The sequence below is a fragment of the Melopsittacus undulatus genome, chromosome 2 (genome assembly GCF_012275295.1).
Source record: "Melopsittacus undulatus isolate bMelUnd1 chromosome 2, bMelUnd1.mat.Z, whole genome shotgun sequence".
Taxonomy (NCBI): Eukaryota; Metazoa; Chordata; class Aves; order Psittaciformes; family Psittaculidae; genus Melopsittacus; species Melopsittacus undulatus.
Window position 1 is genome coordinate 73,321,219 of NC_047528.1, and position 27,431 is coordinate 73,348,649.

At 37.6% G+C, this 27,431-nt stretch overlaps 1 protein-coding gene across 4 annotated transcripts in view; it reads left to right on the top strand.

Annotated features, from left to right (window-relative positions):
• Positions 1-27,431, top strand: part of WWC3 (WWC family member 3) — a 101,531-nt gene that overhangs the window by 52,714 nt on the left and 21,386 nt on the right. For all 4 annotated transcript variants that reach the window (XM_031051055.2, XM_005151427.4, XM_031051052.2 and 1 more), the window contains exons 6-11: positions 4,341-4,470; positions 10,160-10,309; positions 12,385-12,458; positions 21,144-21,386; positions 24,549-24,638; positions 25,728-26,302. In XM_031051055.2, coding sequence (XP_030906915.1) covers positions 4,341-4,470; positions 10,160-10,309; positions 12,385-12,458; positions 21,144-21,386; positions 24,549-24,638; positions 25,728-26,302 — 1,262 coding nt within the window. The remainder of the gene's footprint in view (positions 1-4,340; positions 4,471-10,159; positions 10,310-12,384; positions 12,459-21,143; positions 21,387-24,548; positions 24,639-25,727; positions 26,303-27,431) is intronic.

The window sequence follows — 27,431 nt, forward strand, 5'->3', positions numbered from 1 at the left end:
GGTACAGGCTCAGTTATTTTATAGAAGGACTAACCACTTGAACAGGATTATTAAAGTATTTGAAGGCCATTTGAAACTCAAGATTGTTTTAATTAATCTAATTCATTTAAGATAGTCCAACAAAGTAGTGTAACTTTTTGAAAAGTGAGTCTGGAAATGATTAGGAGTACAAATGTTAGTCTTGGCTTTCAGCCCAAGTGAAGTTGCTTGTACTCCAGGATGGGTGTATAGGAGGGACATTCAAGAGCAGAATTAGTTTAAAGCATGTCTGATTAGCCAGTGGTCACTCTAATAATTTAGCTTAAAAGTTCCAGCATGACAACTCCGAGCTTTGGTGCTGATCATTGCTGCTGTTACTATGGTCACTCTGTCCCATTGGTGTACTAGGCCATTTGTTGTTGCTGGCTGAAGTTGGGGAGAACATTTTGCTAGTGTGTTACCTGGCATTGCAGTGAATTTCTGTGTTTCTGCCTTCAAAGTCAAGTGCAGTGACTTTGCTTGAACCAGACGCTGGTGGATTTGTTTGGGTTTTGTGTTTTCAAGTAATTTTCTGGTGAGATCCATGATTTCTTTGGAGCAGTTTGCCACTTTGAAGAGTACTCACACTAACAAATGAAGAGCGAAGTTTTTCTCTTTGTGTACTTGGGATACAAATTGGACTGAAGGCCTAAGTGTGCTCTAGGTTGTTCCCGAGTGGTCTCTCCCCTACCCCTTGTATTTGTGAGGAGAGAAGGGTCACTCAAGTCAAGTACCAAAGCTAAAGTATTTTGTCTTTTACATATCTACAAGGTAAGTATATAATCTGAAAAGAAACAGCTTCTGCTTTAAAACAAAAATGCTGATATCCCCTCAACTCACTTTTGTTTTTCTTTTCCAAGTTTCTTGCACCTCAGACATTTCCCCCTTTTTTTACCTTTTCTAAATTTTTGGTCAGCATAGCTTTTCTTCCTTCTTGTGCTAGGTCAAATCTTCAGTTACTGCCAGAGTGAGAGTCGTATGCATCCTGTTCAGCTTTTTTTTTTTTTAAAGCCATGTTCTTAACTTTTATTTCAGGTATAAGCCAAGAACAGTATTAGGAGCTGTCACACTTTGGGCTTTCCATTTGGTTGAATGCTTGCTTTGAAAGTCTGACTAGAATGGGTTATGAGCAAGTATCAGAACCTGCTGCTGTATGACTCTGTGTGCAACCTCTGCTGGCTCCAGCTCTCGACGAAGAGACAGATTTTACATGAAGGATAGTTAGGTTGCTCAGTATTTTCATCATTTTATGTCACTGATTCAGATGGCTTCGTTAAATGCAAATCACTTGCATTGACATTTTCTGCATACAGTGTCTGCCTTGGACTGTAGTTTGTTTTCTGTTCTTTTTAATTTTAGTCAAATGGCTGAAGCCATCTTTGATGAGAATTAAAAAACAAACCAAAACAAAACCACAAAATAACTAGGGAAAGGGGGGGGGGGGGGGGGGCTTGAGAGGACTGAGGTTTTTTTAAATACCTCTACAACTCCCGTACAGTCAGAATTTCAGACTTTGTAGTGCTGCAGCTTTTTATTAGGACTGTGTTTTCTACAGTTTCATCCAAATTTGGCAATGTTGTGATAAGCCTTCGGACATCGCTGTCTGCCGTTGCCCAATGGAGACTTTCTAGAGCTCATCGTTTAAAGCCTGCAAAGATTCCACTCTGTGTGATGGTGTTTCTCGGCCTCCACAGGCGCCTTTTTTCCCGAGGTGCAGCTGATCCTGTTGCAGTCCAGTTGCAGGGTTAAAGATGAGCCTTTCCTGGAACAAACTCCTTCCTCTGACCTGGCGCCAGGGACTGAGAACGAGGAGCAGTTCCTCCTCCCCTGTGTTTTCAGTGACCCTTCTGTGTGCCGGCAGGAATTTTGGAGGAAGAAGGCATTTAGCAACAAAGGAAATGAAAACTCGGCCAGTTGGCCACGGAAGCGGAGTGAACACTGGGAAGTTGGGAGAGACAGGGAGTTAGGACTGACTAAACAATTTGTAGCTGCAGAGTAGTTTAGAAGATACGAGACCCTACAAAAGCTTTACAATTAAATATTAACTCAGCTACAGATCTGTGCTTTGATGAGGACAGGGAGAGTCTTGCATTGTTGAAAGCATGTGGAGGAAAACAGAGGAACATGGAAACTGCCCTACATGACTAAAACTATTGCAAGTGTATTGATAGTTTTTCTTCAGAAAATGTATACTTTATTCATAGTTTTGTGTATTATCTGAGTGTTCTTTCTGTTCATACAAACCTCTAATCTGTATTTGTATCCTGTTCTTTTCTAGTAATAAAATGGAAGGTTCCTGTTAACTTTGTGGCTTTCAAAGCTAGAGCTTTATGAAAGGAGGAAATAAAATTAACAAACAATACATAGCAAAGTTTTTTTTTCTAAGATATTTAATTCACTTTGGGTTGACAGTGATACTGATTTAAGCTCAAATACGTCTGGCAGTAGAAATTTTTCTGATTCTTTTCTTAAACAAATAACCAGTTTATGATGCCCAGGTACATGAATCTTTGGGTAACTGGACAAAGATATGGTTGAAATTAAATAATTTCCTAAAATGCCACCTTGGATTTGGCAAGCAGTGTAATGAGCAGTTGTGTAGGAGGCATTTTTGGGTCTAATGTTTGGGTGGAATCTATGTTGTTAGCATTTCAGAGAAAACCACATTATCCTTTTCATGTAACTTTTACTGTATTGGATTAGTTGTTTTATCATGGTTTTATCTAATATTTTCAGGATTTTAATTAAAAATTAGTGAAGACTTAAGTAAACATCTTAAAACCAAACCCAACCAAACAAAAATCCCACTTTCATCTGTGTGACACTTAAGTCCTGTCTTGTTTTTTGAATAAAAAACTGTAAATGCTTATATCTTTTCTGATGCAACATGGGGAAAATTGCATGTAAATGAAAAGCTTGCTGTTCAGACTTATTTCGTGTTGTCTCCAAAAGCAGGAACTGTCAGAAAAAAAACAAACCTACTTTTTTCCTAAATATTATGAGCTGTATCATTAAGCCACAGGTTTTTATCCAACCCTTTTGAGTTTTCACCTTAATATTTTAATTTTGAAGCAAATAATTTTCTGCAAGTGGAATTTCACTGGCAGAGCATGCTGGTGAGTGCTATTGACACTTGTAGCTTAACATAATACCTACCTTGAAACTTTTAGTTATTCTCAATATTTTAGAGTTTGGGTATTCTTGTCATTTATGTATAGCATACTCTCTTCTACTACATCTTTTCATAAACTGATGCACTGTGTAAGGACTGCTATGTGTTTTATGTCTTATTTTGTAAAGCAGAGACCCTTTTTCCTGGAGTTGTTAGTACTTAGAGTTGGCTTAGGGACCATTATATACATACCATCTTTTTTCCTATATGTGCGCTTTCCAGGAAAATGGAGGTTTTATCATTTTAACAGGAATTCAACAGAATTTTCTCTAATTGCTCTTGGTAGCCAGTTAAAATCCCATAGCTGTTATAAATCCATGACCAGATGGTGGTTGTAGTAAGTTCTGTAGTCTCTGGTCTTGTTCTTTATCTAAAAATCAAAGCAAATTATTGAGATGATGCATTGGATGGGGCTTCTGCATCCCAATCTGTTGTCCTTTATTATTGCAAACGGTTGGAAACAAAGTTGAAAATTCAGTGCATATGCCACTTATGATGAGAGATTCTTGTGTCAAGATGGAAACATAAGCACTACTTCAGCCTGAGGTAGTAGTGTAGCATTCTTGCAGAATTTACTTTTGGAATCTTCCGGAATGGTACCATATGATGTTCCTTAGTGTGGGACAAAGGTGTCTTTAGAAAAGATATACTCAAAGACGCCCATAATGGCAGGAAAGCATTTGCAATAAAAGTTTAGGAATTTAAATTTTTTTTCCCAAGAAAATGAAATGTCTTTTTTAGAAACTTTAAGGCAAGATCAGGTAGAAATCGTGGAAAAGATGTTGGAGCATGTAGTGGTGCATGGAAAATATGACAGCTAGACTGCTAATATCTTTCAAGTTACTACCATGTAGGTTAGTTTTAGGTTGATTTTACTTCTGTTGTATGAAATGGTCCACAGACATTGCCTGTAAGTTGTGTATTAGGACATTAAAACCAGAAGATGTGTTGGTATTGCAGAACCTGGGTAGATAAATGCATTGCTTTTTCTTTAGAGTGTACTTGGCACAGAGTGCTGTGTTAATTCCAAGCAGAGTTGTCATTTATTCCTGGAAATAAAGTGGTACATGAATAAACAAGATATTGTAAAACATCTACATGCTTCCTACATATGTAAAAATTCCTGATTTTGTCTTGATATTTTCAACAGAATTGATCGTAAGATGTCGAGTGCTCATACAAATTATAGACTGGATGAAGCACAAGCTATAATGAGTGAGCTTCGAACCATAAAGAAAGCTATATGCACAGGTGAAAAAGAAAGGCAGGACCTTATGCAGGTAAGAACTACATAACTGAATAAATAGCTGCTAAAAATAATAAGTGACCTCTATTTTCTTGTTCATGATTGTGTTAGGGTTACCAAGTTTAAATAAGCAAGTGAGGTGGCCTAAACTGATTTTTCTGTTTGATAATAACCAATAGCAGGCAGCTCTAAAGAGGTTAGTAGTCATTGCCTATACTGTGAACACAGGACTTCAAAAGCAGTTTTATTTTCTTGTCTCAGGTACCATAATATCCTTATATTTAGATCAATGTCTTTTGTTAAATACAGCTTTCTGTTGCTGCTGATCACATGAAAGATTGCTATGGATTAATTATGCTGCATTAGAAAAAATACCTTACAGTTTTACAGTATTTGTTTTTCATTCTGTTTAGTGTCTCTTTGCATTTACCTATAATTAAGTAGGACTAATAACTCATGTGCTAAAATGTTTACCAGTTTGTCTACCACATTTTGAGTTTTATGAGCATTTCACGAAATTCGATCTCTGTCACTATGCCACAGTTTAGTTTTCCTGCTTTTGCCCTGATCACTCCTCTTAAGTACCCATTCAAGACATATGTTGATTTTAAATGTCCTCACAAAACCCTCAAAGGGTATGATCAAACACAACATCTACAGAAACCATAATTGCAAGCTTTGAATTTTTTCAAGAGTTGGAGCACAGGGAGTAAGGGAAGACACATGCCCGGGAAGTGATGTAACTTCTGAATGGATTCTGCATCCTGCTTCAAGCTTTCAGTTCTTGGGTCTGTGTTATTAGTGTGACAGGAGCTTGATCAAAGAGCCACGAGCCTCTGCCACTTCAGAGACTTCAGTGTAGACTTACCCAAATATACTACAGATAGAGAGGTGTGACAAGACCAATTCTCTTCATCCACTCTTCAAACTACTATATGGTAAAAGGCATCTTTGTTACCTAAATTTTAGGGAGCATACTAAATTAATATTGCCGTTAAAGTATTTTATTTCATTTTTCTCCACAGTAGTGTTCTGTTGTTGGTTTTTTATTATTTTATTATTGTTAAATGATATGGGTACTATGTAATTTATATATAATGATTTTCCATAGTTATACAGTTACGCAGTCTCCAAAGCATTACCCAAAGGTCAGCTGATGGACCACAAATCCTTGTTCAAGTAGAAAGAATACTTAATTCACTTTGAAAAGTTTCTGCATTGGCATCTTTTAACATATTTGATATTTTGTGTTGGCCAAGTTTTAAAGCGGTTTTCAATCTTCTATGTGCCTGGCTTGCAAGAAATGATTTAGAAAGGCTGTTCTTCATGGATGCAGTAACACACCCATTTTAGCAAAGTAACTGGTAATTTGAAAATGAGCGTGTGACTTGGAGCAGCTTAACTACTCACCTTGTTTTGACACCCCTTGTAGATTTACCCCCCTCTTCCCCTTTTCCTTTAAATTCCATTTAAATTCCTCTGTAGCACTAAATACAGCTGTAAACTTTGAGATACCTTGAGGTTGTGTGTTAAACCAACACTAAATGCACTTGCAGTTTCTTTAAATACAGTATTGAAGAACGTAGAAGTCTAGAACCAAACTTAGCACCGAGACCTGGGCAATGCTGGCAGCACCAGAATGTAGAGATTGCAAGAGACAGAAGCAAAAATAAAAGGTGTTGCCATTGTTCCTCATGGATCTGTGTGGCATACAGGAAATATCAATCTAGGATGTGTCCTTTTTGTAACTGGTGACGCTGAGTTGTGATAGCATCCAGTAATAAATGTACAGTCCAGGAGAATCTAGGAAATAGTTGTTCCACACAGGCCTAGCATGCAAAACAGTTCTGCATGTTTTGTTGCAATTGCAATAAGGGATTAAATGCCATCCATATTTAGTAGTTCACAAGATTTGCAGTTGTAAAAATTGTGTATTTCTGCCAACTTAGTGTGTTCTGGAAAAATAGTCAGCTTTTTGCCTGACAGTTTTTAAATTTTTGACCAAAAAATATACTCTTTTTGTTGTCACCAAACTTTTCTGGGCTTTTCCTTTTTATAATTAGTTGAAGATTAGTGTTACAGGTTTATTTAGCTTTGTCAAATGAGTGCAAGATTATTTTAAGTATCTTCTTAGTAAGATCAGAATTTGATTTTTAATCTCCTATCAATTTTGAAATTGTTTTACCCTCATAAATGCAGCACTTTAAAGCTATTGTTGGCAAGACAAGCTTTCTTAGGAAAACCATTTTGAAAGCTGTTTATAGAGGAGTTAGAAGTATTGTGTAAACAGAGGGGGATTTATTTCTGAGAAAGGAAATAGACAATTTCTTACTATTTCTTAATTTAAATCTGGCCAGTGTGAGCAACAGAACTAAACATAGTGAAAGTGACTCAGTCTTGTGTAGGTGCTTGGAAAATTGTAGCTGTCGGAGAACTATGATAATTGGATTGAGTTGTGTGGGAGAGAAGACTGAAGAGGGAAAGAGAGAGTGGTCAGATTCAAACTGGGTGCTGTAGCTGCAAATAAAGCCAACTGGCAGTATCACTGCTCAAAAAAAGTGGGCAAACTTTTCATACAAAGTTGAATAATCAAGTTGCATGGTCCGGTTCCTAAAAGCAGCATGTGTGTGTCTCTTCCCCTCCTTCCCCCTGTGCTCCCCCAAATCCCTTTCACACTTCTGTTTCAGTATGTACATATGCTTTTAAAATGTTATCCTTTATCCTTAGTAAGCACTGGAGGGTTTTTTTGTGGTTTTGTTTGTTTGTTTTTTTAAAAACTATTAGTTAAACAGGCTAAATAGGTTATGTGGGAACTGCACTGAAACTGTATGTGGCAGAGAGCTCCCAAATCAGATAGTAACAGGCAATGATGAAATGGCAGTGCTCATTTCCCTCTTTCTGAGTAGGTCTGGGCTGGTGTGCCTAGAACTTTACATCCATACAATAGGCTGGTTTGGCAGTTTCTGTGGGACTGCCATAAATAATCCATAAACCCCAGATGAAAGATGGATTCCTCCAAAAACCTGGGGAGGATATTACTCTTAGCAGTAATGTAAATTGTTTCTGTCTAAAAAGTATGTGAACTAAGGTTGTAATTTTCCGTGTTAGGATTGCTGGAGGCTGTGCTTCCACTCATCCAAATAGGACTCAAAATGTATGTGCTTACCCTAGAGCATAGTCACCTTTGCACGTAGTTGCAAGTTAAGGTGATGCTACTTGGTGATTGCCACCTGTCAAATGCTGTGTAATTTTAAAGTAGTTAAATCCAGGGTTCAGCAACTGTGCCCAGATAGGAAGCCTGGCCAGCAGCCAGACAGCCCTTCGTTATCTGCCAAGATGCTGAAGGCGTCAGGAGTACACCAGGAGTGTGTGAAGTAGCTGAAATATAGGCAGAAGTTTAGACTGAAGTTCTGGCATCAGGACCTTTGGTGTTTCATATGCCTGTAACATAGTATGTGTTAGCCAAAGGTGACAGATGGGCCATAACCTATTTGGGAGAAACTTTGCTTTCTGAATTCTCAGTTTTTGTTCTTGTGACTGGCTCTGCTTTACTGGGTAAAAGAGGAGATGTTTGATGTTTGTGTAGCTATGATTTGAAACTATTATTTCCATGTTATAAACCTGTTAGTGATTCATAAAATCGTATCACAGAATCATAGAATAGCTTGGGTTGGAGGGGACCTTAAAGATCATCTAGTTTTGACACGGCCAGATATGGGGCATTCACAGCTTCCCTGGGCAGCCTGTGCCAGTGTCTCACCACCTTCATAAACATTTCTTCAGTGAGTTTTGAAGAAGGGAGTTAAGCAGGAGTCTGCAATTTTTAATTTTCATAATGTGGAAGACCCTCTGGTTTTCTTTTTGCCATGTCATGGAGCAGTTCTTTTTGCAGCAAGTCTTGGAGGATAAAGTGACACTAGCTAGAGACTTCTTGACAGTATAATTTGAAATAGAACTTTGCTGTCTCAGGACTGAGAGGGAACTATTTTGTTCGTCCTTCATACTAAGATGGTACAGTTCAGTTGGGAGGTGGCAGAAGAATTGGCTTTTTGGGGGGACTCAAGATAAATTGAGGTTCTGGAGGCATGTAGTGGAAGCCTTGTCCCACTGCTGGCGTGTCTGACATGTCCTCTGTCACTGCTAGTGCTGAGCACAAAATCCCAGCCCCACACAGACCTTCTAGTACCATCACATAGAGTATTAAGGAGGGAGCCACATGTGCTGTTTGGAACGTGGCATTGTACCTATGTCTCTCTCTGCCTTTCTCCTTTGTTAATCCAGCACCAGGCTGGATATTCTTCTTCTTTTTCATCATTAACGGAGGCAGGCCTGAAGGAGCAACTGGTATATAATGAGAACAAAGGGATGGACTGTGTAGGACAGAAATGGATGCTACCAGAAAAAGTTTCTTTTTCTGACTAGTTTCAGGCCTGCTGCAGTTCCTAGGGATGTTTCTTAGGCTTCAAAACCAGATGCTTCTATCTTCAAGGTGGCCATGCTGTTCCTCTGAGCCACAAACAATTGCTGTTACGCAAATTTGTCTTCTTGGCTCCATAGTTTGATTTGTTGTAAGAAAAGCATTGATGTCTTATCTTTTTTGAACTGCACTTCGAACACTGAGAAATCTCCTGGTAATTGGATATGGGCAATAACTGGGGCTTATTGCAAATCACCAGTTGTCAGAGCCACTGGTTCTTGAAGGCCAGCCTTTTTCCAGTGCAGTTCATCAAGTTTGTCTCAGATTCTGTTGCTTACTGGAGTAAGCAGTTTTGAGAATTTTTACATGTATTTTTAGAAGCATGGTTTACGTTACAATTTATAAATTGAAATACAAGTTCACATAATTTGATTGTCCTTTACCTGCTGGTGAGGGGCCAGAATTTAATCTTATAAATTAAAAAAGAAAACAAAAACAAAACAGTTGTTTTGAAGCATAATGGTTATGAACAGCAGCCTGCATGGGGGTTTTGTTATTGTTACTCTGTAAGTTTTGAAAAAGAGAAGAATGCACAAACATAAAATAAAAGTTATATTAACAATTTTATTCTTTTTTTAAAGGAGTATTACCAGCCTGTCAGCTAAGCTTGTGTTGTTAAACTGTTGTTCCTTTGTGTGATTATGTCTTACTCCCCTTCCAACTTAAAGACTGCTTGAGGTTTCTACAGTTTGTGTCATAAGGCATCTTGGAGATGTCCCTTGCATAACCCAAAGTGTAAAATATCTTTTAATTATGTGAACCTTGGATGAGAGAATACAAGGGTGAAATCAGGTGCCATAAAAATACAGTCAATACAAGGTATTTATCAAGTTGGGTACGATAGCAGTAGTGGCTAAGGAATATAACCTGTGCACAAGATGGCAAAAGGGCAGATGAATCACATTTATCTTCCTTATCAGCTAACCTGAAAGTTGACAGCTGCGAGATTTAAAGAACTGTAAGGCATACAAAAGCTGAAATGGTCATAGATCTGAAACAAATAACTTAAAATGTGGTTACTGTTAGATGCATCTTTTAAAATGAGAGGCTTATTTCAAAGCAAAGCTTTTACATGTAAGTAACAGTACAGTAAGTTTTACTTCCTGTAAATAGCTCTGATAAACGAGCTACCTGTCATATTTCTAAAATAGTTTGGTTGTTTTTTTTTCCTCTGTTAATAAAAGAATTATAAAAATCAGTTAATCTAATCTTTTATTTTTTTCTTTTTAAATCTCTTCTCCTGTAGAGCCTAGCCAAGTTAACAGATGGATTCAGAAATAGCTGTTGTATTACAGATTCCCTGCAGGATCTCCAGCACAATTCTAGTTCTCTCAGTGACTCCTGTTTACCTCAGCAACACTGCGACGCTTGTTCTCAGACTGACATTACTGGAGAGGTATGCATTCCTATGTGAGACCTTTGCTGTAGAAAAGAAGCTGCTTTTGTACTATAGTGATACGTCGTTACTTCCTGTTTTAAGAGGTGTTGGCTGTACCAGAACAAAAAAATCCAAAGCAGTATTAGCTGTGAGGGAGTTGTGTTTGGTAGTTTACAGAGCACGTGAGTGGCACCCCTGGGTGGTGGTGGGCTTTGTGGTTCTGCTGCTTGAGCATGGCACCAAGGCGTAGTGATGTGCTTGCAGGTAGTGACAGGTAGAATCAGCTTCTGGACTCAGCTAGCCCAGCAGAGCACTTCTCATGTCATCACTTTGGTGACCGCAGGTTCATCTCTTAAGTAACAGCTCTTGCTGAGGTGTCCACAGACCTCTTCCTTTCATGTCAGTAGCTCTGACCTACTGATACGTGTAATGATGCAGGAAGGAAGAAAGCACTTAACCACATCTCAACTTCAAGATGGCTAATGCAACAGTGTGAGATGTTAGTATTCTGGTAGTAGTGATAGATGTTCTTTGGTGCTCTTCATTTGATTTTTAAAATCTTGGTTTTATCATGCTTGTCATAATTGTTCATGTACATCAAAGACGTAAGGTAGACCTATGCTCCTTTTCTCTGAGACAAGAGACGTATTGGTTAGAGTCTCACAGTATTTTTCTTAAAAACCTACCAAAAATTCTCATCTGTCATACCTTTATGCTCAAATATGCCATTAAATATAGTATTTGAGGGGAGCATATTAACATTCCCTGGAAACAGTTCTGTGTGAATGAAATTAAATGTTTTAGATAATAAAAATTTGGCTTGCACTAGTACTATGGCAACCTAGCTGTTCTTCATCAGTAAAAGTCTTGCTTCTGTAGATGATATTAAAAAAAGCAAGAAGACAGACAACCTGTTTGTAGTTTGTTGGTACTATGGTTTGGATATTACTCCACATTTGGTTAGAAATTTCTGTTGAACTATGTAACTTCTTAATTTGATGCTTTTTATCATCCCATTTCTCCTCTTCTTTTACTTGTTTACTAGCTGCCGAGTTGGGTATCTCCAGAGGGCCTCTGCAAAAAGGAAATCTGTGTTTTAAAAATATACACTCCTAAAGCACCTATGAAAATTTAGCTAACACTAGGCCATCTTTCAGTGTATTAGGTAGATGATACCTTTGGGATGTCATTTTTCAACTGGTGGTGGATGTGATTATTGAATTCCAAAACCAAAGGAGCATACCAGCATTTTCCCACTCACAGTACATAATGAATGCCATCGAAGACAAGTCAAGCGTAGTCTGAAAATTGTGTTTATCAGGCATAGGTTTTCTTGTCAGGAAGATGACATGAAGCAATTATGTTAATGGTTTCTCTGGATTATCAGTAGTGGAATATGGAAAAAAAAGTGGATTTTTTAAAATGTGATGATGAAGACGACAAAAGCAGCAGTTAGATGAGAAATACAGAGATACAGCAGTGCAGTTAAGTAGGGACTTGGGATTAACCTATTGGACCATATACAGACTTCTGAAGAGGGGAACTGCTGATGCTCTAAGAAGGAAAGAAGTTGTACAAACTAGACTGAATACAGTAGGAGTTTTAGTATAAATGCATGTTCTACAACTGGTTCAGGTGATGTTTTTGTAATAGTGTTCAAAACACACTAATGATCTAAGTGCTGGATAACACATCACAGTACAGGGAAAGTTAATCTGAATTACATCTAATTAAAGTCCATAAAATAGTTGTATCAAGTAGTAAAATATTTCAAATACTCTTTTTATTTTAGGCTCGGATAAAGTTAAAAAGCTTGGACCATTCATTAATGATTCAGTTTGCTAACCTTTGATTTCTGGGATCGTAATTTATTGAAAGGGCTCATTTATCTTATGTATGGTTAACAATAGACTAGTTTTGTATTTCTAAAGCAGAAAATTGATTTTTATTACATTATTACCTGAAGCATTGAGGTTTTTTTTAGTGAGTCCAATGAATTAGACTTTGTACCTTTCTTTATTGTGAGAGTGTTTTTAAATTCTTATTTCTTCCTTTCTTTTTCCCCCTCTCCTTACTCTTCAAATCTGCAAAAGTTTGGGTTTGATGACAAAACAAGACTTGTAGACAGAGTAAGACTGAACTGGCAGTATGAAGAGGCCAAGAAAAGGTAAAGATAAATTTGTTGTTTTTCATTTTTACTCTTGTGATTTAAAATTTTCAAAGTAGAACAGGAATCAGCCTCCTAGCTGAAATGTCTTTAAGAAGACTAATTTGCTTACTATGGAGTGGTTCACAGATAATAAAAGCTTAGATAAACATAAGTCTTTATCATAAGATTATTAAATTTGTTTGCAGAGATAAAGCTAAATGTCAACCCCATTCTACACTTGTATAAACAAACTTGCAGTAGTTTAATTGAACTGTTTTACATTTTCCTCCTCTTCTTAAACCTCAGTGTAAACAGTTTTTAAATTTACATATATCAGCCTGGTCTGTCAGTACATTTGAAGCTTTGCATACCTGTGTTCTAAGTTCAGTGTACTGAAGCTGTGAACTCAGTGTAAAGAAAGAATGCAGACCCTCTTGTGAGATAAATGAAGATATTCAGGGCTGAACAGAAGGGTACACAAAAAAAATAAGAGAATAAAAAAGAATCTGATAGAAAAAAAAATTACTTGAATTAGATTAGTTCCTCACTTGAATCTAATTGCTTATGCTAAGTGTTTCTTTTGTTGATGTGTTGCAGTGTTTTTTAATGGCTTTGTAAAAGCAATCTGTTCTTATTTAGTAGTGTAGGTATAGCTGATGACTTGAACGCAGTAATTCTGTGCATTTAGGATTATTTTAATTTGTGCTGATAGAACATTCTCTTACTAAAATTGTCCGACACTTTAAACATTACGTATGGTCAACTTCGAAAACCTTTGGTTTTAATTTTTTTTTTTCCTTTTCAACTTTGTCTGTTTTGCCAACTTTTTCCATCACATAACAAGGGTTAAAAAAATTGCTAAACTCTTGCCTCCCTCTTTTCATGTTATGGTTTTTTCTTTGGGGGAAATCATAATGCTGTCTTATGGCTTGGCAGGGAACAAAAGCTTTATAAGCAATTCACTATTTTGTTGTTCCTGGAAAATGTACTCACATTTGCATGGAATACAGGCTTAACAAAAAAAAAAAAAAGGAAAAAAAAGAAAGGAAATTAAATTGGTGCAAGCATGTTAGAGATATTCAGCTACATTGTCAGGATTTGTAACTGGACTGAAAGTCTGTGTTGTTAAATACTACATGTGAATACCAGTGGCTGTTACCTGGTAAAGGTTAAATAATTGAGCAAAAAAGGGGCAAACCAAAAATCTGTCATAGTCCTGTTTGGACACAGGTGTAGCGCTTAGCACTTCATAGCCCAGTGATAATTTAGGAGATCATGATAGTTGCTGAAGGAAGAAGAATAGAATTTAGTTTTGTACTTTTTAGTTTAACAGAGCCACTGGTGCTGTAAAGATTGTATTGAGTGGTTTTAGTTTGGGTTTCTGGCATAACTTCTGTGTTTTTCAAAGCAGTTCTCCTCTTGTGTGTTATTGCAGGGAAAAGATGGAGTGGTAGGGCTTTTTTGGGGGGTGTATTTGGTTTTTTGAGAGGTGGGTTTCTAGTAGCAGCATTTCTTAGCTGGAAATACTGAACATTTGTTTCTGCATGGAATGCAGTATTTTTGAACATCAGAAGTGAGCTGGGGTTTGATGTTAATTAAATGTAGAAAATCTGGGTAACTAACCTTCCAACTAGAGAACAGTAATTGCAGTAAGGATAGTTTTGCTGTCCCAGGATAACAGCTCTGACAATGATCTGTTATTTAGTAAAAGCATGTTAGGTTGCTTTAAAATAGTAGCCTTATTCTGCCCAGAATGTTGTACGGAAGTAATCAGCTTTCAGCTTCTGAGTGGAACTGCACAAAGCTCATTGCCCCTACCAGTTATCTCTGTGGTTGCATTCTTCATTTATCATGCATTCCTTCCCCTTAGCTTGCTGGCATTTCTGTAGAGCTTTTGTCTCTACTAAATATCTTTGTGTTCATTCTCCCTTGGCTGGTGAAATATCTACTGTTACTGCACAGTGTGGGTGACAGAATGTGCTGTGATGGATTAAAATCTACACAGTAGAAAATTAAAATGCTACAGTAAGTCATAACTGTAAAGCAGTATATTAGGACTACTTGCTCATCAAATGGGGTATGGAAACATATAGCAAATAAGACAATTTGTCTGTTGTACTTATTTCTGAATTTTGGGAGACTTCTAAAATACACTGTAGGAGAAAAGTATGTCATTTTACTTTAAAGGAAAGAAGGAAAAAGGCCCCTCAAAATAAAGGGAGTACATTGTGTTTTAGTCACTCTTGTGCATCTAACCAAAAGATCATACAGCTCTAGATACGAGCAGAATATTTTATGTATGTAGTAAAGAAGTTCTTGAAAGTATGTTCTCTGTATATGGAGTGCGAGCAAGAAAATGCAGTGTTGGGATTTTTGAATGATCTTGAGGAATTCAGGAGATGAAACCCAGGGATAGCTGGAAAGTTGGCTTATGATCCCAAAATCTCTCTCCTCTCTCATAAGAGATAATTTGATTTCAATCCTCCTTCAAAAATCTCTTAACTGCTGAGTGGTTTGGCCTTTGCATAAATCGAGATGTTCACATAGCTATTTTTTCCCCCCCTTCAGTTTCCCACTGGAAGGAAGTTAGATAATTTGCAATTTAATTTTTCCCATGGGTATTTCAGATATTGTGAGTTGTAGGTTCTGACATCTTCAGCATGCTGGAGAATATTGTCCTTTCTCCTGTGTCTGATCCAGGCTCTGAGAGGAGGCACATTGATTCTGCTATTTAACTTACCAATCATGCTGCTGAGAGGCTCAATCGCTTTTCTTCTGTTCTTTACTCTTCTCTTCCCCTCCCTGCCCCCATTATTTTTAAATAAACTGTACCTTATTTCCATGAAATTTCTCCTCTCAGATCTGTCAGTGTGGCCCTCCGGAGAAACAAGAGGGAGGGAGGACGGTCTTTTTGAGCAGCCCGAAGCTGGCTGGATAAATAGCGGTTTTAGTTTCAGTTGCTATTTTAGCAAGACCACCTCTCATGAAAGCATTTGCACACTGGAAAGCGTACCCCTCAAGCACTTCTCTGAATAGACAGTTTCATAGAAAGAGAAGTCAAAAGAAAATTGTTTTTCTTTGATAACGCTTAAGTTGTGCAGTTCAGTATAATGACTAAATGAAGTATATTAGCAAATGATCCTGAAATGTCATTGCTGTGGTGCCTCATATCCTGTGAAGTATATTAATCAATAGATGAAAAATGATCCCTCCAAAAAAGCACCTAAGTTTTTTACTGTGATTATGTTATTTGCCAGTCTGATGGTAGCTGTCTTCAGTGAACTAATATATCCATGCATCTTCAACCAGCTTATCTAATTTGGATGCTGAAGCGGTAATTCGTATATGTCTTCTGTAAATCTTAATTCAGACATACTATTTTTCAGTTCAATTGCTGAAATTATACAGTGGCCATCATCAAATCTATTCTAGCCTTGGAAAAGGTTCCTCCTCAGCTATGCTTAATACTTCTACATCCCCGTTAAGACTGTTACTTCTTTCTTTTTTGTATAGTTGCTGAATATTTGTTGCAAATTTGCTGTCTGATTGTCAAAATTCATTTTCATTTGGACTTTAAAAGCAGTAGGACAAGCAGAAGAGTGAGAGTGCAATTTGTGCTTGTACTGACAAAATACATCTTGGTTAGCTATTGATAGCAATATAATCAGGTATTTTCCTGTTAAAGTTCATCTGGTGTAGGCAGATTTCAAGGTGTAATTGCCTAATTTCTGGTGCTTTATTCTACTCAACTAATCTGAAACTCTGATTTAGGGCTGAAGTAATTTGTCTGCTATGACATAGCTATCTGGCTCAGGCATGTCAGCTAAACCTTAATCTCCCAGTGTCAGTTTTAAGCATAAAAAAACTTTTTCTTTGGGCTTTAAACAGAGCTGAGCCATGCTCTTGAACTATCTTTAAAGTTTTTATTATACCAGTTTACCTGGGAATTGGGGCAAATGCTAATTTCTGTCCTCCATTGGTTTTAGCAGGCTTTGCAATTTTCCTGAAGGTGAATACCGAATTTTATCTGCAGAATGCCAGTGGGCTCTAAGGGTTTCATGAGTTTCTTAAGCCAATTTAAGACCTCCTTGTTACTGAATTGGGCTGCCAAGAAAGCTGGATATTCTACAGAGCGTACTCGCGTTGCCTGCCAAAGCCACAGTGGCACATACGTGCAGGCACAGCCAAAGTAGACACAGTGGAGAAATTTTGTGAGCCTTTGGCTGAGTTCCCCAGTTTCTTGTTCTTTCCATTTCTTTGTTCCCCTTTCTTTAGCCTTCCCCTCTTTGTATATAAATCATAATTCACTTTCAAAAAGATCTACAAATACCAGCAGTTACTGAGTTCTTACACCCTTCATTATGTGTCTTCAGTGCCACAGCCACCTTCTCTGGGTATTGCATGTGGAGTAAGTTCCCTGGTACCTGAAGTGGCAGAGAACTTGCTCCGATTATAAGCCCATTATAAGGCTAAAGAAAGGAGTAAGCTGGGCTGACTTTTGTTGATCATATCTGCATATTTGTGTGATTTGGCCACTGTTCTCCTCCAGATTATAATTGAATTTTCATTGTATCTTCACCAGTCTTCCCATTTGTTTCAGGTAACAAAGCCTGAGCTATAGAGTAGTCCGATATGTCACCCCAAAATCTAGGCATTTACATGCAGCGGGTTACTATGTTGGGCTTTTTTCCTTAGAAAGCTCAAAGTAAGTTGGAAGAGCTTGTTAAAGCTAGAAAGACCAGAGTTTGTAGGTTACGAAGTGCCAGCTGTAGGATACTCGAAATTTGTCCCTTTTATGAGCATGAGTTAGGACTTAGTATTGCTTTGGAGTATTTTTGTCCTCAGGACACCTGTCTAGTTCATAATCTGAGTAATGGTCTAAACATGGGGTTAATTGTAATTGCAAATTAAACATCTTCCATCTCACAAAAAGTGATTTTTATTTTAATCTCGCTTATCATGCTGTTTTAATAAATAATATCTTTAAAACAGAAGTGTTTTCAAGCATAGCAGTATAATTTTTTGTCTGTGTAGATACATAACAATTCAGATATGCTGTAATTTCTGCAAATACATGCCTTTTTTTTACCCCCATGGTGTAGTTTGTGTAGTAAACTACTGGCTGTACTGATCTCTACCCTCATACTATGTCTACATTACCCTGGGCATCATTCTAGCTACATTAGTATGTGCATTTCAGAACATGTTTGCCATTTTGAATCCAAGTTTACTTAAGATCCCCAGGTTAAGCCTTTGTCATACCATCTGTGCCCCTCCTGCTTTTCTGCTTAACAGGGCCTGTTACATTAATCTCCATTTTAAATTTTTAAATACTGAAATAAGCAGCAAGTTGGTCTGCCTACCTAGGAAACCAGTCATTTGATACCACCTACTCGAGCATGGAATGCAAGCTCCTCAGCACTTGTTATGCAAGGATGGGAATGGGCAAAATGCCTGGAATGTTGATGGCTCAAAATTAACTGTTTTTTCCCCACTAGGGACTAGGCACCTCAGGATCTGGCATTAGGCCAGATAGAATTACCCTTTTACATTGACTACACTTAAAAAGTACTATCTTAAAAAATGTCCAAAAGGAAGGAAAAATGTATTTTAAAATCAGAGGCTTGCTAAAGCATCTTTTTTTTTTTTTGTTAAAATTGCAGTCAGTGCCAAGTCATTGATTTATCTGAATTTTTAAGGTAGGTGAATATATGCACTGAGTCTGAAAACACAAAAGAAATACTTCTTTATAATATACTAGCAGTGAGAATGTCTGGTGTGGTTTAGGTATAAAATCTGGCATCGCTAAGCATAGTGAAATTGTCCCCTTTTTTTTATCTATTTATTATGATTGGGAAGAAAAGCTTGTGTTAGAAGAAAAATGCAATTATGGAATATGCTTAAGAAGATTTATGATGTTTTTAGCAGAACTGAATGTATCTCCTCAGATACTTTTCATATGTTTGAGTGAGACCATAAAAGTCTTAGGCATGTTCTAGCTATGAAGATAAATTTTAAAATGTTTATCGCTGGTAGCTTTTGGGAACAGTTTACCATCCAGAGGGAGTCTTCAGTGGAAAGCAAGCAACAAAATTCCCTCAAAACTTAGTTTCATTTGCAGGACATACAGGTTGCAGAAAACTTGGCTTATTGGTGCTGAGGTTCCCTTCCCAGCAGATTCCTGTATTATGTGGTGGTTAGCAATGTCTTTTTCTTTTCTTACAGGAAAAACATAGAGACAAGAATAACTAGCTGAAATGCTGAGTGTCAGGGGAATCCACAGCAGTATTTTTCCCTTTAATGAAGTATAACTAAGTTACTGTACGATGACTTCTTATTTTCAAAGAATCATTGTAACGGAAATTGAGAGGAAAAAAAAAACCTTACACTGGAATGTCATACTGAAAGGGAGTAACGTGTTTTCAGCAAGTTCAGGAGTCTAGATTAAAACCTCTTTTATCGAGAGTGGTGTTTTACCACTCTCTATACAAGAGCGGATTCAGTGGTTAAATAGCACTGACAGACGGGATCCCATCTTCTTCTCTTTCCTGCTGGTACTTCTGTCTTCCCTGTTGCCTGTGTTAGCATTTATTTGCTGCTGTGGTCAGCTTCCTAACCAGCTCACCCTGCATTAGAAAGATAGCTAGCAAAATAATTGTGAGTGTTAAAATGAAGAAGAGGGTTACCCCTTCCAGTTGTCTTACAACCCAGTTACTTAAACAGATACATCTCAATTTCTTTCATCCACAAGCCATGTAAGAGCTTATGAACATGGTCATTCATATACATTGCCAGAGGTGATCTGATTCACACTTGCCTGCCAAGCTATGATAACTTAGTTGTACCTGAATTCTGTGATTGTGTTGAAAGAATCTCGAATCCCCATTTGTTTCATTTGACACTGAACACTTGAAAATCAGGTTGTATGTGCCTTCAGGAGTGTTTACTGGATCTTTAACAGCATAGCAGCCTGGGTAAGGGAGAGGAGGGGTCCTGAATGCTCACTTTTCCTGGCCCTGACATCTTGTTAATGGGGTGAGGTGTTCTTCAGGAAGCTGCATCTGGAATTCGTGCACAACAGCTGAGGCATGAAATACGTAGACTATGTGTATCGATTCACAATAGTGCTTTCAGCAGCTATTGGCAGGAAGTTGGGTATTAATGCAAGGAGGAGGAAATGGTATTGAAGGGCTTGACAAAGTATTCTGCTTTAGACCAAAATGTAACATAATACCCAAGTTCTTTAGTTGCTGTAAATGAAATCTAAGGGGGGAAAACCACTTGGACAAAATTCACAATGAAATGCCTATTTGTATTCCTATTTGTATATGAATGCACTCATTGCAAAATGATTTATACTGATACATTATTTCCCTTCCCTGATAATAAGATGGCCAAATACTTTCCAGATGTCAGTATGAAATAAACATTGCATGAAATGTTGTTTTTAGATGGTGAAAACTTCTTTGTCATGTTTATGCTGCTTCTTTTATCCTTAAACACATTATCACACTGAGGATTTTCTGCGGATGTATTTTGCTTGTTGTATGCTTTTACCTTACTTTGTTATTTTCTTTCTTACCAGATATTTTGGAAAACAAAAAAGATTAATTTACCAAAGGAATTAATGATATTCCACTTTTATGGCTGGCTTTAAATGTGCTTCTATCTATCTATCTATCTATCTATCTATCTATCTATCTGGCTTGAAATGTGCTCTGTCTATCAGGTGATAATCTCTTATGGTGATTTGAATGCTACCATTTTAAAGTGAAGATGAAACTGAGGTGTACAACTGCATAACTGCACAGTTCTTTAGTTTCAAATACTCAAGAATCAGACGGCTAGACGTTCTCTTATTTACCGTTCATTTTAACTGTAACATTCTAAAGTATCTGAATTGCCCATTGCAAAGCAAGCATAAATACCTAGCAGTAGTGTTCTCCCTCTTAATGCTTATGTACCTTTAGAATTTGCCAAAAGAAATATCTGTGAAATTTCTAGCTTCAATCTTCTTTGTAGTATTTATCAGAGTTCAAAATTTGTTTGTAGCAGAACATTTTCTTAAAATGTCTTCTTTTTACAACCATTGTTTTGTGTGTGTGTGTTCACTTTCCTCAGATACAGGATATAGGAGACTACTTTCAACTATAAAGCCTACTACAAAATCAAGTTAGCTTATTTTTTGCTTGATTTGATGTCTAAAGCCACTTGTATTTTGCAGCCAGTAGATCCTTTCTTCCAGACTAATTTTGTTTACTAACATTTTATTTACTCTTAACATTCTTCTGTCAGGACTGCCTAATATTTTTAGCCCCTTGAATCATTCCTCTGCTAGGTAGGACATGAATAGACAGACCTGTTGTCACTAGAAAAACATCTCCCCTTCATCCCCTGCACTTTTGAAATCCCAAGTTAAGATCTGATAGTGGAAGAATGAGAAAGGAAAGGATGGTCAACTTCTTCTGCTATATAGGCAGCAAACTTTCAGTTCTTTTAATATTTTAAAAATACCCAAAACAAAACCCACCCAAAAAATGCAGAAAGAAATAACTCTTCCAAACTCCTCTAAATTTTCTTGGTTTGAAATTTAGAAGAAGAAAAGTCATGGAAGTCAACAGGCTTCACCTTTTGGTATTTTTCCTTTTCATTGTCTTCATCTTTGTTTCTTCTGCTTTTTGAAATATATTTATCTTCTTTTAGAGTTTCGAATATACAACAGCAACTAGCCTTGCTAGATAATGAATCTTGGCCAGGAATGGCTGAAGCGGACAGGGACCGTCTTCAGCTCATCAAAGAGAAGGAGGCTCTTCTTCAGGAGTTGCAGCTCATCAGTCAGCAGAGACGATCCCCAGAAGACATTGCACGTTTGGAGGAAGAAAAAAGACGCTTGGAGGATGAAATTCAGCGGGCTCGAGCAACGTCTGCTCATGGGGCCACAGAAAGGTTTGGGAACTTAAATTGTTTTCTTATCTATTTTAAGATCCATGTAAGTAGTTTCAAAAGAAAGAGTAGGGAATTTCACTGTGTCGAAGAAAAAACAGAATGTTTCTGGAGTAAATTGCTTTCAAGAAAGGAAGAGGCTGATTCTGACTGCAATTTAATTCTGACTGTCTTGAAGGTTTCTAAAGGAGAGCTAAAGTGGTAATGGGTAGTCAGTTTTCCTTTCATTCCTTTCATTTGTCTTCTGAATAGAAAGAAGAGATCAGAATACAGTCACAAAAGATGCTTGGAAAAAGTCTTGAGTGATGTCTGATAATAGAGACATGAATAACAGTAACTGTAGAGTGCAACATTTTCTTTTTGCTTTGCAGTGGAGTAATATTCATCTCCAAAAACATCAGAACAAAGATCCTTTTCCTATATTTGATTTGTGCCTTATAACAGGAAAGTTAAATGATGATTTTACTACCTTTTGTATACAATTTTTCCTTTTAATTTTCAATCTCAGCAGTGGGAGTACATCCGAACTCTGACATTCAGAGAGCACAGTGAACAGAGTAATTCTTGAAAACTTAAATTAAATGTCAAGTTACATGTAAAAACAACCCCCCAAACTTATTAATGGAAACACTGTGTTTGTTTCAAAGTTGCCCAGTTTTTCCTGTAGTCAGAGAAATGGACAAAGCCTCTTAACCTCTTCTTGTTACTATAAACCACTTCTAATGAAAGCACTGAAAACTTGTTCTTGTTTCCCAGTCTTGCTTCTCTTAAACAGTGATAAAACCCCAGTTTGACACTTGAGGAAAACTACATGAATAAGCTTTAATGTGATTTCTGTAAAGGTTAATATTTACATAATTAAGACACTTTTACAGTATTTGGAAGTGCCTTGCATACACAAATTTTGAGACCTTCAGTTTCTTTGAAAAGGCTTACTTCAGACGGTAAATTCAGGCAATAAATAGAAAATTCACAGCCAACCTACAGTTCAATGTTCTATATTTTGCAGTTTTTGCAATATTGTTACATTGGCTTTCCAGCTTAAAATGACAGAGAAGGGAGTTCACTTTACACTGCAGTGTAGTAAGTTTTATTTGTTGGTTTTGGGTTCTCATGTTAGGTAGCGCATGCTATGTTGGCAAGAAAGCCAGGCTATTTTTCCATGTAGTTCATGCTGTGGAAACCAGCGTTCCAGTGTGATACTTGATATTTCAAATGCTAGCAAAAAGTTGAGCAGAAGTTAGAATAATATTGAAGGCAATCTATTTTTGCATAACGAATTAGAGGAAAGCTTAACTATTAGTAGCCCATTTATTTGTTTGTCTTAGATTCAGGAATAACCAAAACCATTCTTAGTTCTGCTTTTCTTTTTCTACTTTCTCCAAATTGTGGAATAAAAAGAAGCTTCCTCTTTAAATAATTGTTGGGTGTGCTCTGTTTCTGAGTTTTACAGAAACTGAGTTACGTGCAGATCAGAGCTAACTTAAAATCTGTATGACAGAGGTTGGGTTTTGTTTTGGTTTTGGGTTTTGTTTTTCTGTTGTTTTTTTTTTTTTTTCTTGTTTAAGATGTTGGCAGCCTTAGTTGGAGGCATCTCTTTCCCCTCAGCACAGGTACCTACAACACTGATGACTGTGGTTCCTAAGTTTTGAATCAGTTAAGTTTATTGCATCCATTTGTCTTTTTCTTTTTGGTTCCTGCATGCAGTGCCTTTATCATGTAAGTTTACATAGTTGAGCTGCAGCCTTTCTTGCACCAGTTGATTAACCTGGTCTGGGGTCCACAGAAGCAGGAGAAAAGTTTCACACTTGAATGCCATCGGGTGTGCAGCTTCTGCTGTGTGGTTGTAATGAATGGAGCTCCCTGGAGGGTGGTGAGATTGTTAGAGTGTAGCACTGCAGCCCCTTGCCAGCATATGAATTGTTGAAGTTGGAGGCCAAAGAAGTTGAGAGTTTTATGTTTTTACTGCTAACAGGGACGTGTTTTTTTCACGTCTTAACCATCCAAAGTTTATTGACACTAATGCTGCTGGGTTTTATCCAGAAGGACTCTTTTTCTTCTTTTTTGTTGACTTATTTTTATTTTTTAAATCCTGCCCATTAAGGTGTTTAATCCTAACAGCTGTCTTTGCAGTTGAGGAAGGTCTGAAGCATTGAGATAAGTTTGATCTGTTTTCTCCAAACTTTCTATAAGAATCCTAATTTCCAGCCAGCTTATGACAGCAGGGCTGCAGGAGTAACTTTCCTGAATATACAAATGATATGCAATACAGAACATGTTAGCACCCTGATTTTATTTTGAAGTTCAGTGATTTGGCTTGGAAAAACAAAACACCACGAATACCTGTAATTCTGGATTCAAGAAATTAATAAATGTGATAGCAACACATAAAATCTATTCTTTGAAGTTTTAAGATTCTCAAAATACAAAATTTAAGGTATCATATAGCTGTCTGAGACTGACAGCATTGAAGGTACATTCCATCTGTGTTGTGGCAGTGGTACTGAGTAATTCAGATGCATGCTATTAGAATGGGAAAAAATACGTCTCAGAGAGAGATTTTTGCCATAGCATAGCATTCAAAATGTGTCATCAACTTAATTATATGAAAATGCACTTGAAACACCTAGAATTAGAGCTTAAAGTTGAGTTTTATGGCGGCTGCTTAACAGAAGTCCTTCAAAAATTTTCCATTTTATCTTTGAAATTTGACACTAATTAGCTTGGATATTAGGGCTGTTTGGAATATTTCTTTCCTGCCAAGGCAACGAAAGGCATAGTAGTTCTCTGTATTTTACTGGCACAGTCAGGTTGATGCAACGGAAAAAAAAATCGCTGTAGGCTGATGGTTTTTTTTTTTTACCTAGGACTTTATAATTTTGCTAATTGCTGTGATGTATTTTCAACATCATGACTCCTACACTGTGCTTCAGTTACTTTTCTTGTCTGGAAATTCTGCTGGAATCTTGGTTCGTGTGTTCTTGCTGAACTTATCATAGCTACATACGAGCTGGATGTATTAAAACTTTTTATTAAGTAGCAAGACTTAATTTTATATTCCAAACTGCAATGCAATGATATTTTTCTATATTTGGAAAGCTCCTAGCACTTCTTCAGCACTGCTGTATTGAAGAAAAATGGTAATATATATCTGTTGAATTGCAGGATACTGTTACAGGAAAAGAGAAATTGTTTGCTTATGCAGCTAGAAGAAGCTACACGTTTAACCTCATATTTACACTCCCAGTTAAAAAGGTGAGTAACTGCAGCAGAGAAGAATACTAATAATTTATAAAGTTTATCTTTTAATACTTTTACATATGTATGCCAAGTAAATTAATTTTTTTACTAAATTTATGCAGTTTAGTTTATGGAATGTGATGGAGTTTTATAACTAGTAATAGGGATGACCATTTGGGCTACATTATTGTGGGGGAATTTTATGTTACCTTATTTTTCTGAAAAGATACATACTTAAATCCCTTCATAATATTGCCACAGTTTTCCTAATATGAAGATAACATTCTTTTAAGTTCCGTGAGATCTTAATATTGTCCAAAGGAAGGGGTCTTTGATCCCTTATGAGTTGACAAAGTCTTGCCATTTAAATACAAGAATGTGCTAAGACCCACACAGAAGCCCAGAATTTTGCATATTCAGGCTTGCAGCTGCCTTTTTAGATTCAGCTCTTGGGGATTCCCCAGCTCAACACCATGCCAACATCAAAAGTTCAGTCCCTGCTGTGTCTCACTTCATTTCTCACTGTCACTTTTATTCTCTCGCTAACTGCCTGCGTGGAAAGAGGAACCGGAATAGGATTCATCATAAAATCTTTTTTATTTTGCAGTAGAAAAACCTGTGAGGTTGAGATTTACACAGCAGTTTGTTAGGACCTTCCAAATCCCTTCACGCTTCTGCCTGATATGTTTATTACCCATCATTAATACAAATTCAAGCTGGATCATGGTAATCTACCCTACCCTTCTTTACACTGAGGGGAATTGATTTACACTGATGCAGATACTGCTCTGGCCTCTCTTCTGCCAAATTATGGCTGCTTACGTGCTGGAAGAAAGAGTACGCTTGTCTTGTCAAACCATTTGTCTTCAGGCACTTGGTCCTAATGTGCTTGTCACTTGCAGTGTTCCAGTCGTGGTTGTGCTTGAGACCAGGGCAAGAGAAATGAGCTAGACTTCAAAATACCAAATCATGTCTCTGTGTTGCTATACTGAATACATGTAAAATTCTTTGTGTAATCTGGATTGACATTTTTATGTCTGAGCTGGTGTATGTGATTGTGTTTGAAAGGGCCTTTTCTGTTTTCTCTTTCTTTGCCTGCTGTAGTCTGTCAGCTAGCACCCTCACAATGTCCTCTGGCAGCAGCAGGGGATCCCTGGCCTCCAGTCGAGGATCCCTGGCCTCCAGCAGAGGCTCCCTCAGCTCGGTCAGCTTCACGGACATCTATGGTCTTCCGCAGTATGACAAATCAGACAGCGTTACAGACTATGGGCAGCATCTACGCTTTGACATAATTCCCTTTGAGTCTCTCACAAAGGATGTGCCATATGCTGATCCCATTGGACACTCGAATTTCAATAAGCAGCGGAGGTCTCTGGATACCCCGCAGTCCTTGGCATCCCTGTCATCAAGGTCCTCCTTGTCATCGTTGTCCCCTCCAAGCTCGCCTCTGGATACCCCATTTCTCTCTGCATCTCGAGATTCTCCCTTGGCTCAGATGTCAGAAGGTTTTGAGGAGATGGCGAGCATAGGAGCCCTGGAAATGCTCAGGGCTCAGACCACAGCACTGGGTGATGATGAAACACAAGGAACGAGCTCATCTCAGACGTCCACTTACCCTGTGGACAATGAAGTGTTGCGAGAAATGGGACCACAGCTGACTGCTGTCCAAACTGGTGGAGGTGAGTTTCTGGACGTACTAATTTGTCATCATCATAGGAAATGTTATACAGACCTAAGCATATTGGCATAGTAGAGATTGTTTCTCAGTTTGGCCTGTTATACTATGAACCACTAATCACTCAAAACCAACAGCTTGTTGCTTACCAACTACCACACACACCCCCCAGAAAAACCAAACACAAGACCAGGCATGAGGTGATGCTGCTGACAGTGCCTGAAGGCTGGCTGACTCCATGCTGAGTTTGTACACACTCCAGACCAGGTTCATGTGTGTGAGTTCTGCAATGGAGCAGAACGTGGCGGCATGGTGGTCATGAGTGCATGGTGCACTGTACTTCTGAGTAGAGTTTTTTGTCAGCCAGGGAGCATCCTTTACAGGGGTGTGTGAGAAAATCAACATCTGCTTGAGTGGTTCTCTCAGAGAACCTGTGCTGTATGATTGTAGAGGAGCAAGGTGTACAGTTACCACAGCATGCATGCTGTTGAGTTCTCTTCTTCTGCTTGGCTGTGAAGTTGATAGATTTGCTTTAGTTTGTATTGGTGGAAGCTTCTGAGGCACTACAGTTGAGAAATGTAAATTAGAAAACTTTTTTCAAAAGTTTCCTTTTTAGAAAACAAAACAAACATTTAAAATCCTGATCATACAGGCACATTTATTTTCCTGTTTTAGTCAATCAAATTAAAAACTGCTGCTAAAGTGAAAAAGAGTATTCCTCCATGATGATGTTTTTGTGTGTTGGCTTACTCATATTTCTAATAAGACCATACTAGTAGAGAAGGGCTTTTATGAGTATATTTTTAATATTGAAGATTATAATTTCCATCCCATTTCTATACCCAGAATTCTGTGTTCTTAATTGCATATAATGTTGCATTCAGGACTTAGGACGGCGGGAGTAATGTGAAATATAACCACAAAGGTATCATATTATCCTGCCAAAATCATATTTGTCTAGTGATAATGAGAAGGAACACTGACAGCTTTCAGCTTTGTATTTTTGAAAACTTCACCGAGGTACTAAAAATCTTTTATTGCTCAAACAGCATTTGAGTCTAGGCTCACCTGCTTTCCTTAATGCAGCTGGCATTGCCAGAACATACTGCTGCAGAATTTGTATTGTCTAGATG